This window comes from Nannospalax galili, unplaced genomic scaffold (assembly GCF_000622305.1).
Source record: "Nannospalax galili isolate Female #2095 unplaced genomic scaffold, S.galili_v1.0 scaffold1200, whole genome shotgun sequence".
Lineage (NCBI taxonomy): Eukaryota > Metazoa > Chordata > Mammalia > Rodentia > Spalacidae > Nannospalax > Nannospalax galili.
The window spans coordinates 669,407-681,963 of NW_008347131.1; the positions used below are offsets into that span (position 1 = coordinate 669,407).

General features: G+C 44.8%; 2 protein-coding genes across 3 annotated transcripts in view; one reads left to right on the forward strand and one right to left on the reverse strand.

The window, feature by feature from the left end:
- Window positions 1-9,648, forward strand: part of Ddb2 (damage specific DNA binding protein 2) — a 24,607-nt gene extending 14,959 nt beyond the window's left edge. The window contains exons 4-10 of the mRNA XM_008843571.3: window positions 5,083-5,228; window positions 6,832-6,931; window positions 7,020-7,197; window positions 7,499-7,641; window positions 8,719-8,883; window positions 9,019-9,064; window positions 9,338-9,648. Coding sequence (XP_008841793.1) covers window positions 5,083-5,228; window positions 6,832-6,931; window positions 7,020-7,197; window positions 7,499-7,641; window positions 8,719-8,883; window positions 9,019-9,064; window positions 9,338-9,396 — 837 coding nt within the window. The 3' untranslated portion in view covers window positions 9,397-9,648. The remainder of the gene's footprint in view (window positions 1-5,082; window positions 5,229-6,831; window positions 6,932-7,019; window positions 7,198-7,498; window positions 7,642-8,718; window positions 8,884-9,018; window positions 9,065-9,337) is intronic.
- A 756-nt stretch (window positions 9,649-10,404) lies between these two features.
- Acp2 (acid phosphatase 2, lysosomal) overlaps window positions 10,405-12,557 on the reverse strand; it is a 9,599-nt gene continuing 7,446 nt past the window's right edge. For both annotated transcript variants that reach the window (XM_029568584.1, XM_008843569.3), the window contains one exon: window positions 10,405-10,714. In XM_029568584.1, coding sequence (XP_029424444.1) covers window positions 10,581-10,714 — 134 coding nt within the window. In that variant the 3' untranslated portion in view covers window positions 10,405-10,580. The remainder of the gene's footprint in view (window positions 10,715-12,557) is intronic.

A 12,557-nucleotide genomic window follows, 5' to 3' on the forward strand; every position in this document is an offset into this window, starting at 1 on the left:
AGACCAGGCTGGCCTTGAACTCACAGAGATCTGCCTTCCTCTGCTTTCCGAGTGCTGGGATTAAAGGCGTACGCCACCACGCCCCTCAATATTTATTTTTTATATGTATGAATATATTGCCTGTTTGTGTGTAAGTTCACCCATGTTGTGCAATGCCTGCAGAGGTCAGAAGAGGGCATCAGATCCCCTGGAACTGAAGTTACAAACCGTTGTTAGCCACTATGTGGGTGCTGGGAATTGAATCCAGGTCCTCTGCAAGAGCAACCAGTGTTCTTAACCACTGAGCCATCTCTCCAGCCCCTCTGGTGCTTTTATTTTCTCCAACATTGAGTAATTTCCTCATACATTTATGTATTATTACTCAGCCAAAGAATAGACGGGGCCCATGGGAAAGTCTCTGGACTGCTATCTCTGCGTCTGCCTCCCAGCACTCTTCCATGTAGTTAGCCTCTCTACTCAGCTCACCAAGACTTGGAGGCTACTGTTCCTTCCTCCCTGGCTTGGTTACACTCTACAAGCAGTAGGCCGACGCAGTTGCAGGCCAACCCCATTACTTTTCCCTCTTATCTGCTTATAGTCCAGGGTTTTAAACGTGTTTTATGTATTTTGTTTGTTTTGTAGTGTTTAAACAGGAGGCATATTTGATTTCTGACACCAGCATGGCTAGAAGCAGAAGTCTATATTTATTGTCATAATTTATCTGAAGTTTTACATTTCTTGCTTAAGGGCTTGGGAGGTGCCTTAGTGGGTAAAGTGCTTGCTGTGCCAAAATGAGGACAGGTGTTCATATCCCCAGCAGGTGTCGTGGCAGCCCACCTGTGATCCCAGCCTTGTGAGGCAGAGACAAGATCCCCAGAACAGAATCAGCAAACTGGGGTCAAGTGAGAGACTCTGCCTCAATATGAGAGCAATCAAAGGCAACCACCATCAACCTCTGGCCTCTGCATGCATGTGTACATGTACCAGCACATCTTCAAACACTCATATACACATATACACACAACAGAATGAATAAATAAATTAATATTTTCTTTTCAAGCCAGGTGAGATGGTGTTTATATGTGTGTCATCCCAACAACCTGAAGGCTAAGGCAGGAGGATCATTTGAGCCTCTAATAAGATCTCAATCGCTCTCTCATATATATATATATGTGGTTTTGTGTGTATGTACATGAATACATGTGTGAGTATATGTATGTGGGTGTGTATATAGGTACTTATGCACATGTGTGTCTGTGCATGTGAAAGCCAAAGGTCAACCTTAGGTGTCAGTCTTCAGGAGATATATACCCTGGTCTGTTTTATCTTTTTTTTTTTTTTTGGCCTGGAACTCACTCTGTAGAGCAGGCTGACCTTGAACTCGCTGAGATCCCTTGAGTCTACCTCCCAAGTGCTAGGATCAAAGGTGTGCGCTACCATGCCCAGCTTTTTTATCCTTAATTTAAAGAAACTTACTGCCAAGCATAGCAGCACATGCCTTTAATGTCAGCACTCAGGAGACAAGCAGATCTCTGACTTTGAGGCCAGCCTGGTCTATATAGTGAGTTCCGACCAGACAGGGCTACATAGTGAGACTTTGTCTCAAAAAATTTTGTGTATGATGTGTATGTGAGTTGTGGGCATGTACATGCCACACGTGCCTTGGCATGTACATGTATGGAGGTCAGAGAGCAATTTTTTTGTCTTTTTTTTTTTTGAGACAGGGTCTCCCTGTAGCCCCAGCTGTCCTGGAACTCACTATGTAGACCAGTCTGGCCTCAAACTCACAAAGATCCGCCTGCCTCTGCCTCCCAAGTGCTGGGATTAAAGGCGTGCACCACCACGCCTGGCCAAAGAACAATTTTTAGTCCTTTCCTTGCTGTTTTTTGTTTTTAATTTTTAAAAAAAATTATTTTATGCATACAAGTGTTTTGCCTGTCTGTGTAAGTGTACGACCTGCATGCAATACAGGCTCTTAACCACTGAACCATCTCTCCAGTTCTGTTAATGCTATTTTTTTCGTTGTTAATGCTATTTTTTTTTTTTTTTATCTTTTTGAGACAGGGTCTCCCTGTAGCCTCAGCTGTCCTGGAACTCACTATGTAGACCAGGCTGGCCTTGAACTCATAGAGATCCTCCTGCCTCTGCCTCCCGAGTGCTGGAATTAAAGGCATGCGCTACCATGCCCAGCTTGTTAAGTGCTATTTTTAAAGGAACCCCAATACTGTTTTCAGTAGTGGCTGTACCATCTTTACATTATGGTCCCATCAAGAGTGCACAAGGATTCCAATTTCTCTACCTCTTCACCACCACTAGTTATTTCTGTTCTGTTGACAGTGGCCATTATAAGGGGTGAGGTGATAACCCATCGTGGATTCCTTTATACCTCTCTCAGTAAAAATGGTGTTGAGTACCTTTTTATGTGCTTGTTGGACATATGTGTGTCTTTTTTGGAGAAATATCTATTCATGTTCTTTATTTGTGGGGTTTTATTGGTGATTTAGTTACATTTTGGGGGTTACAAGAGTTTTTGTGGATATTAACCTCTTCTCAAATTTATGACTTGAAATATTTTCTCCCATTGTATAGGTTGCTTCTTTCACTTGCAGTTGTTTCCTTCATACCTGATTAAATTTTGTTTGTTCTCATGTAGCCCAGGCTAACCATGGATTCCTGCCTTTATTTCCCAAGTGCTGGGATTACAGGCACATGCCACCATGCCTGGCTTGACTAATTTTTAATATTTAAACCAACTACCTTATTTGAATAAATCCATCTTAGTCATAATGTATTTAATCTTTTAAAATATCACTTTATTTAGTTTGCTATTATTGTTCAGGATTTTTACATCTGTGTTCTTGTGTAAATTTTCCCAGTAATTTTTCTTTTGTTAAAAGTTCTTGTCAGATTTGAGTATCAAGGTGATACCACAGAAACTTGAAAATTATTTACTGTTTTTTTCAGTAAGAGTTCAGGATTGACATCCCTTCCTTCTTTTCCTTCTATTCCTTTACTTTTCTACATAATTCAACCCAAAAGTCATTAGGTAGAGTCAGGCAAGAGAGACAGACAGTTATATAGTCTGGAGGCCACAGTGGCCTGGGGTCAGAAGTTCCTGGAGTCAGTTAAGTTGAGATGGGCATCAGTACAGGTAGTATCAGGTAGTGGCTTAGCAATAAAGTCAGGGCCCACACAGGGTAAAGAGGGCTCTAGCACACAGGTAAGGGGTACAGGGACAGTGATGATGTCCTGGCATGGAATAGTAGTGAAGCCTGTTCAACTGGTGAGAACAGTAGATTTACTATCACCATGAACCATGGACACTGGTTAGACTATGCTATAGAGCCAGGTACAGTGGCGCATACCTTTAATCTCAGCATTTGGGAGGCAGATCTCTGTGAGTTCAATGCCAGCCTAGTCTACATAACAAGTTCCAGGCCAGCTGGGGCTATAGAGAGACCCTGTCTCAAAAAGACAAAAAAAATGACTATCTTTATTTATGTGTGTGTGTTATGTCTGAGTATATGCCATGTGTATGGGTGCCTGCAGAGGCCAAAAGAAGGCATTGGATTCCCCAAGAGCTTGAGTTACAGGTAGTTGTATACACCTATATAGGTGCTGGTAACCATACTCTAGAGGAACAGCAAATGCTCTTATCTGCTGAGCCATCTCTCTAGCCCCCCTATAAGCACTTAATTAGGCTAGGCCATAGGTGTTATGATGGTTATTATTCTCCCTTTTTACTGATTTTTAAAATTTTTTAATTTGTGATATGTGTGTGTTGCTTGGGATGAACCCAGGGCCTGGTGTATACTACTCAAGTGCTCCAACACTCACTATACCTCCAGTCTCTACCAGTTTCATCATCACTGCGTAAAATGTCTGGAAGACTAAGAAAGAACACAGATGTTTCCTGCCCTCCTAACCCAGTCAGTTTTCTAAAGTGAAGCGCTTCTAAAAACAACACACCGTGGTGTATCTGTATAGTGGAATACTTCTCAGTAATAAGACCTGTTGGCACACACAACAACCTAGATCAATCTCAGAAGAAAGTAGCCTCAGAAGGTTGGAGACCGGGGCTGGAGAGATGGCTCAGTGGTTAAGAACATTGGTTGTTCTTGAAGACCCGGATTTGAATCCCAGCACCCATATGGCATCTAACAACTGTCAATAACTCCAGTCCCAGGGAATCTGACAGCCTCCTCTGACCTCCATGGGCATTGCACTTACCTACATGCAGGCAATACACACATAAACACATAAATAATTTTAAAAATGATAAATAAAATTTAAAAAAGGTTGGAGACTAGTACATTTATATGTGTTCCTATAAAGGCCCAATCATAGTGATAGAGAACAGAGTAGTGGTTTCCAGGGGTTGAGTGTAAGGGAGAAGACATGGTTGAGTGGGAAAGCATGAGGGATTTTTATGGGGTTGATAAAACTGTTCTTCATCTTAATTTTGGTGGTAGCTATTCAAATCTATGTATGTGTTAAAATTCACAGAACTGTATACCCAAAACCAGTCATATTTACTGTATCTTAATGGAAAATACAAAAGTCAAAATAAAGCCTTAAAAAATAAAGAACAGGGGCTGGAGAGATGGCTCAGCAGTTAAGACTGCTCTTGCAGAGGACCCGGGTTCGATTCCCAGCACCCACATGGCAGCTACAAACTGTCCTTAACTCCAGTTCCAGGGGAATCTGATGCCCTCTTCTGACCTCCACGGCACTGCATGACACGGGTGCACTCACATACATACAGGCAATACATTCATACACATAAAATAAAAATAATAAAATATAAAAACAAATAGCCAGGCGTGGTAGCACATGCCTTTAATCCCAGCACTTGGGAGGCAGAGGCAGGTGGATCTCTGTGAGTTCAAGGCCAGCCTGGTCTACATAGTGAGTTCCAGGTCAGCTGCAGCTACAGGGAGACCCTGCTTCAAAAAGACAAAAATAAATAAAGAACAGACTAATGTCAGGTATCTAAGCTGGCCTGGCCCCTGGTGCCTGGTGCTTCTGCTTGAGTGCCATATGTTTACTAAGGTCATGTTTGCTTCCAGCCCATCATCACTCATTGACTTTTTTCCTTGTTAGATTGGAGCTGGAGGAAGCATCACTGCGTTGAAGTTTAACCAGCTGAATACCAACCAGTTTTTTGCCTGCTCAATGGAGGGAACAACCAGGCTGCAAGATTTTAAAGGCAACATTCTCCGAGTTTTTACCAGCTCAAACTCCTGCAAGTGAGTAGTTTAACTAGTAAGGGAAAGGGCTAAGCTATAGATGGCAGTTCTGGTGACAACATCCAGCCCCATTTCTTTTATTGAGGGCTAGCATGGGAAGAAAGGGAGCCTTTTCCCACTGCACCTTTCTTCCTCAGACTCTGGCTGCTCTCTTTGTTCCTGATGTGTTAGTGCATTGGGAAGGTGTTCTGGAGCCCCAGCTCTTGTCCTTGAAGGAAGGGCTTAATGGCTTCTGTAAGTCATGCCTGTATTAGACTAGACCTTTACTTTCACAGGACAAATCAACAGGGGATAGATTGGTTTAGAAAGCCACTTACAGAGTCCAGCAGGAATTAAGAACTGAAGGTTTTTTTTTTTTTTAATTTGGTCTTTTTGAGACAGTCTCCCTGTAGCCCCAGCTGGCCTGGACCTCACTATGTAGACCAGGCTGGCCTTGAACTCACAGAGATCTGCCTGCCTCTGCCTCCCAAGTGCTGGGATTAAAGGCGTGCACCACCACATCCGGCAAGAACCGAAGTTTTATTAGCTGGATATAGTAGTGCATATCTTTAATCCTAGGACTGTAGAGGCAGAAGCAGGTGGATGGATCTTTTTGAGTTCTAGGCCAGCCAGGGCTATGTTGTGAGACCTTGTTTCAGCTGGGAAAATTACAAAATGGAAGTCACTTTGATTTCTAGTCAAAAACATGATTCTGAGGGGCTGGAGAGATGGCTCAGCGGTTAAGAACACTGATTGTTCTTGCAGCAGACCCTGGTTCAAATCCCAGTACACACATGGCCACTAACAACTGTCCATAACTCCAGTTCCAGGGGATCTGACAGCCTCTTCTGTCCTCTGCGGGCATTGTACGACACGGGTGCACTTACATACATGCAGGCAATACACGCATACACATAAAATAATAAAATTAAGTAAGAAAAAAAACGTGATTCTGTTCCCTAAGGATCATGGGGTCTAACTAACATTGGGTGTTATTCTGGGCTGCCCCACATGGCTGAGAAACACACCAGCCATCAGGAGAGGTGACTGAATGGGTCTTGAAGTTCTCTTGGCTATGGATCAGGATCCATGAAGCACCCTCCTCTATTCTAGTCTATTTTCAAGTAGTTTTCAAGTGCTAAGGGTTTCTGCTTCTATTTGCATTTCCCCTAAATGCTCAGAAGGGGGCAGAAGTTCACCTCTAGCTAGCTGTGAGGACTGAGCTGGACAGTTCCTGTTTGGTTTGTCATTTCCTTTGACCCAAAAGATGGAGGGTAATAGGGGAAATAACAGTAAACAAGGTTTCCTCAGAACTTGGGCTGTGGGGAGCAAGCTTGCCCTAGGATTTGCTTTGTGGCTCTGAAGTTTGACTGTTTTAGGGACTCTAACCAGGTGAGGATTCTGGGCCCAGCAGTAACTGGACATATTTCTCAACCCTCTCACCTTCATTCTCTTTTTGTGTGGTAGACAAGGCTGAGTGCTCTTCTGGAAATTTATAACAAGACAGTTACTCATTCAATATACACTTATTGATTGCCTACTCTGGGTTAGACACTGGAGCTGCAACAGTGACTAAATACACCTATCTCAGTCTCAAGAGTTTTAACAGCAGTCTCTTCCCTAGTGTCTGGTTTTGCAGCCTGGATGTTTCTACCAAGAGCCAAGTGCTGGTCACAGGGGACAATGTAGGACATGTGATACTGCTGAACACAGATGGCAAGGAGGTACGTACTATGTGGCTTGGGCCCTCCCGAGTTCTCCCTTACTCCTCTTTGATTCTGTGTCCCTATCTGAACACGCTTTTCTCTACAGCTTTGGACTCTGAAAATGCACAAAAAGAAAGTAACCCATGTGGCCTTGAACCCCTGCTGTGATTGGCTTCTGGCCACAGCCTCCATAGATCAAACAGTGAAAATCTGGGACCTGCGCCAGATTAGAGGGAAAACCAGCTTCCTCTATTCACTGCCTCATAGGCATCCTGTCAATTCAGGTGTGACATCTCAAACCTCATCTTTTTCACAGACCTGGTCGATCTCAACAGTAGCCGCTAGGTAGACCTTTACCTGATCCCACCCTCATAGCATATACCAAGCTGATGTCTGGGAACCTATCTGGCTCTGGCTACTCCTTTGGCTGCTGATTTTCTATAATATTTCTGTTTATAGTCTAGAGTCATCTCCCCTGCCCTTACCTAGAAGGGAGAGAGGGCGCCCCTACCAAAGAAACCCTGTGGAGGCCCGGGTAACAGGGGCTCAGGGCTCCTTTGGCTTAAGGGCTTTTCACTTTATCAGCTTGTTTCAGCCCTGATGGAGCCAGGCTCCTGACTACTGACCAGTACAGTGAGATTCGGGTTTACTCTGCCTCCCAGTGGGACTGCCCCGTGAGCCTGATCTGCCACCCTCACCGTCATTTCCAGCACCTCACACCCATCAAGGTGAGTGACAAGAGGAAGGGATCTGTGATTGTGGGATTAGAGCAGATCTTGGATTCCCAAGCTGAGGAGAGGAGCACATAATACAGCCTGTAGTCTCAGATCTGCCTTCGCCTGACACAAAGCACTCCCTAAATCCTTTGTTTCTCTCTGCTCCTTTTATCCCATTTCTGCAATTCCACTGAGTTTTCTTAGTGTCTCTTTGATAAGCTATTTTTCTGAGCTTTTTAGCCCAGCCTTAATCTCCTGGTGGGCATTTTCTATGACCTTGATCCTTTTTTTCTGCCCTCTATTTCAGTTACGTATGTGTGCAGCTGACCACAAACTAACCTCACCTTATTTGTCTTGCAGGCTTTTTTAAGAAAAATATTTTATTTTTATTTTTCTGTGTATGAGTGTTTGTATGTGAGTGTACCATGTATGTGCCTGGTGCCCACAAAGGCAAGAAAAGGGTATCCTACCCCTGGACCTGGAGTTACAGTTGTTAGCTGCCACGTGGGTGCTGGGAACTGAACCCAGGTCCTTTGCAAGAGCTGCTAGTGCTTTTAACCGCTGAGCCATCTCTCCAGCCCATCTCCACCTCATTTTAAAAATATTTACTATGTGTATGAGTGTTAATGCCTGTGTGTATATAAGCGTGCCTGTGTTGTGCAATGCCTGTGGAGGACAGAAGAGGGTGTCCGATCCCCTGGAACTGGAATTACGGACAGCTGTTAACTTCCATGTGGGTGCTGGGATTCGAATCCAGGTCTTCTGAAAGATCAGCCAGTGCTCTTAATCACTGAGCCAGACCTCCACCTCATTTTTTGAGACAGGGGCTCACATTGGACCTGGAGCTCACTGATTTGGCTGGACTAGCTAGCCAGCAAGCTCCAGGGATCCTTCTGTCTCTGCTTCCCCAGTGCTGGGATTACAGGTGCATTGTGCCAAGGTTTTTCTGTGAGTGCTCATCTCCAGACTCAGTTCCCCATGTTTGTATGGCAAACATTTTACCAACTGAACCAAATCTCCACAGCCCCCCAAAATACTATACTTCCAATGTCTCTCTTTACCCTTGTAACCAACCCTTCCATTTCCCAGGCAACCTGGCATCCACGATACAACCTTATTGTTGTGGGCCGATACCCAGATCCTAACCTTAAAAGCTGTATCCCCTATGAGCTAAGGACAATAGATGTGTTTGATGGTAGCTCGGGGAAGATGATGTGTCAGCTCTATGACCCGGGATATTCTGGTATCACTTCGGTGAGTCTTGGGCCCTCAGTGATGGGAGGAAACAGGGATTCAACGTACCTTTCTGATCAGAAATTAGTTCCCATGTGCCCTCTGCCTCTACACTGCCTTCATCCCAACCTCATGCTGATATTCTTATCTTTACAGCTCAATGAGTTCAATCCTATGGGGGACACCCTGGCCTCTGCTATGGGTGAGTAGAAACAATTGTATCTCAGACTTCTAAGCCTAACCCTTATTCTTCAGGAGAATTCATCCCAGGAATGCCCAGTGGAGGCATTCATCCCAGGGCAGTAGCTAGTAAAGATGCCTGGGAGACAGTGGTCTCTCTGACCTATGCCCTCTATCTGGCTTTACATTGGCTTTACATGTGCTAGTATTTCCCAAACAAACCCAGGTTCCCCACACAGCCCCAAGCTCTGAGACTGATAACAAAAGGTACAAATCCAACTTTTTTTCCTTCCAGGTTATCATATTCTTATTTGGAGCCAGGAGGAGGCTGGGCCACAGAAAGAACATGAGTAACAACAAAGATGTGGAACAAGCAACACTGGATCCCTCAAACGGGAACAAGTTCTGTGAAAAGAGGCAGCTGTTTGCTAATGGGGCAAAAGTACCCAAATTTTAGGGCGGGGGGCAGAGACACTTACGGCATGAGGCACGTGGGACCAGGACACTGGTATGTTACTTCTCTAGATTTTGCTCCAGAAATGTATGGCAAACCCACTACCCTAAGGACCACTGCTGTGTCTAGCCTGGAGCCAATCTTATCCTAGAACAAAGGTACCTTTCTTCTGATGTGTGATGATAGAATGATGGGGGCCGGGGGGCAGGGTTAATTTGCGTTCACTGTTGACATGGCCAGTAAAGCCCTTTGTAAACCTAAAAACCTAAATGAGCTTCTGATTAGATCTAGCACTGACCTTGTCATAGTACTCCTTAGATCTCAGAAATGAAAGAAAAAAAAAGGGCACAGAACCAGCACTCACAGTCAAAAACTTCATTTCCTTGGAGCTACTTTAGCCCTGTTTTGGATCACAGTCAGGATGTGTTCAATTTGCTACTTGCATTTACAAGTCCCTGGAAAGCCCAGCCCAGGTGAGGGAGAATCACTCCCACCTCTCACTCTTTTTGGTACATTAAAAATCTCTTTCAGACCTGCCCAAGCTGAGGGTTGACACTAACAGTGGCTTTAGCCAAAGGAAAACTTGGTTGTCTGGTTGTAGATAGTCCAGTTCCTTGGCAGCCAAGTTTTAATTCTCCCAGTGCTGTTTCTCATCTACAGCAAGCACTGAGGCGAAGACAGTGTCCTCTGAGCCATTTGTCAAAGACTGGGCTAAGTGACAAAGAACAGGCTTGGTGGAAAAGCAAGGCAGATCAAGCACCTGCTCCTTCAGGTTTTTTATCCCAGGTTCTAAGTAAAACCTGAATGCTCATCTGTATCTCAGGTCCTTAGGGAGTATGGAGGAGGCACATCCCAACTGGAGAAAGCCAATGTCCAACACAGTACATGGTAAACATCAGGCATTTGGATGGTGAGTGACAGGTGCCGTGCGCCCAGCTGAGCCCCACTCATTTTATTTGGGCTTAGGTAATCAAGGAGGTTCAACCCAGGGCCTCCTGTCTGTGGGCTGGGGAGCAGCACTAGTCAGGAGCAAAAGCCTAGCCCACCTCTCCTAGGAGGCAGAGGGATGGGGGCTGAGTGGCTGTCAGGCATGGTCTTCTCTGTCTGCAACGTGGTGATAGCCAGGAGGCTGGGCCTGCATCCGGAAGAGGACAGTGAGGAGCAGCACTATGAGAAGGAAGAGGATGGAGCCACAGACAGCCAAGGCCACGATCACCTCTGGACAGGGAGAGGGAGAAAGAAAAAGTAAGAAAGTATTCATCCAACAAATACAGAGTACCTACCTCATGCAAGGTACTGTTCTAACATATAGGGGATAGACAAAGGTGGTCCAGACTCTGTTCTCATGGAGTTGACATTGTAGAAGAGGAGATCCAGTAAACAAATGGTAGGAATGATATGTTAGTGATGAATGCTGTGAACAAGGTAGAGAAGATGTCATCGAATAAATAAGAACAGAAACCTGGAGTCAAGGAATGAAACAGAAAGATCTAAGACTATGTCCTAGGGTAGAGGATAGGCAAGTACAAAGGGCCTTGATATGGGAACAAGCTTGGCATGTTCTGGAATCAGCCAGACAGTATCAGTGGAGCAGAGTAGGCAAGAGGCATAAGGAGACAGGGCAGAGTACCAGGCCAAGTAGAGGCTGGGAGGCCATGGCCGAGAATTTGGTTTTAGTTCTATGTGATGTGTTTGTTCACATATATATATATATAAATTTTTGTTTTTGAGTCAGAGTCTTTCCCTGTAGCCACAGCTGGCCTGGAACTCACTATATAGACAGGCTGGCCTCATTCTCACAGATCTGCCTGCCTCTACCTCTCAAGTGCTGGGACTAAAGGCATGTACCATCATGCCCAGCATCATATATATTTGTGTATGTGTGTGTGTGCACTGCTTTGAGATGGGGTCTCATATAGCCCTTGCTGTCCTTGAACTTGCTGTGTAATGAAGGATGATCTTGAATTTCTGATCCTCCTCCCTTCATTTCCTGAGTGCTGGGATTATAAGTGTGCACTACCATCTCTAGTTTATATGGTGCTGGAGATTGAACCCAGGGTTTCATGGATTCTAGGCAAGCACTCTACCAGCTGAGCTACATCCCTAGCCCTCATTTATAATTTTTAGAAATCATCTCTGCTGTGTTGAGATTGGTAGAGATAAGAACAGAAGCAGAATGTTAGGCTTTTCAGCAGTCAGGAGGGAAGAACTAATGATAGGTTAGACTGGAGAGGCAAGAGCACAGCAGCTGAGTAGAATGTATAGACCCTAAGTGGACTGGATATGGGGTATGAGGAGGATAATACCTAATGTTACACACTATGCAACCAGGTGATTGATATGGCATTTACTAAAAAGAGGAAGCCTGAAAGGTTAGCAAGTAGATTTGAGGGGAAGGAATGTTGTTTTAGATACAACTCAGATGCCTTATTCGACATCCATGTAGAGAAGAGACCACAAATCAGCAGCTGGGTATGAGTCTAGCTCAGAGAAGGAGTTATGAATCTGGTCGCTGGAGTGATGGCTCAGTGGTTAAGAGCACTGGCTGCTTTTGCAGAGGACCTGGGTTCAATTGCCAACACCCACATGGCAGTTAACAACTGTCCATAACTCCAGTTCTGGGGGATCTGATGTGCTCTTCTAACGTTACTCTGCAGTCACTGCACGACATGGGTGCACTTACATGCAGGCAGTACACTCATACACTTTTTTTTTTTTTTTTTGACTTTTTGAAGTAGGGTCTCCCTGTAGCCCCAGCTGTCCTGGAACTCACTATGTAGACTAGGCTGGCCTTGAATTCACAGAGATCTGCCTGCCTCTGCCTTCCAAGTGCTGGGACTCCAGGTGTGTGCCACCACGCCCAGCAACACATTAAAGAAAAATTTTTAAAAAGAAATAATCTGAGCTGGGTGTGGTGGTGCACGCCTTTGATCCCAGCACTCAGGAGGAAGAGGCAGACGGATCTCTGTGAGTTCAAGGCCAGCCTGTTCTCCATAGCAAATCCAGGCCAGCTGTGACTACAGGGAGACCCTGTCTCAAAAAGACCAAAAAAAAAGAAAGT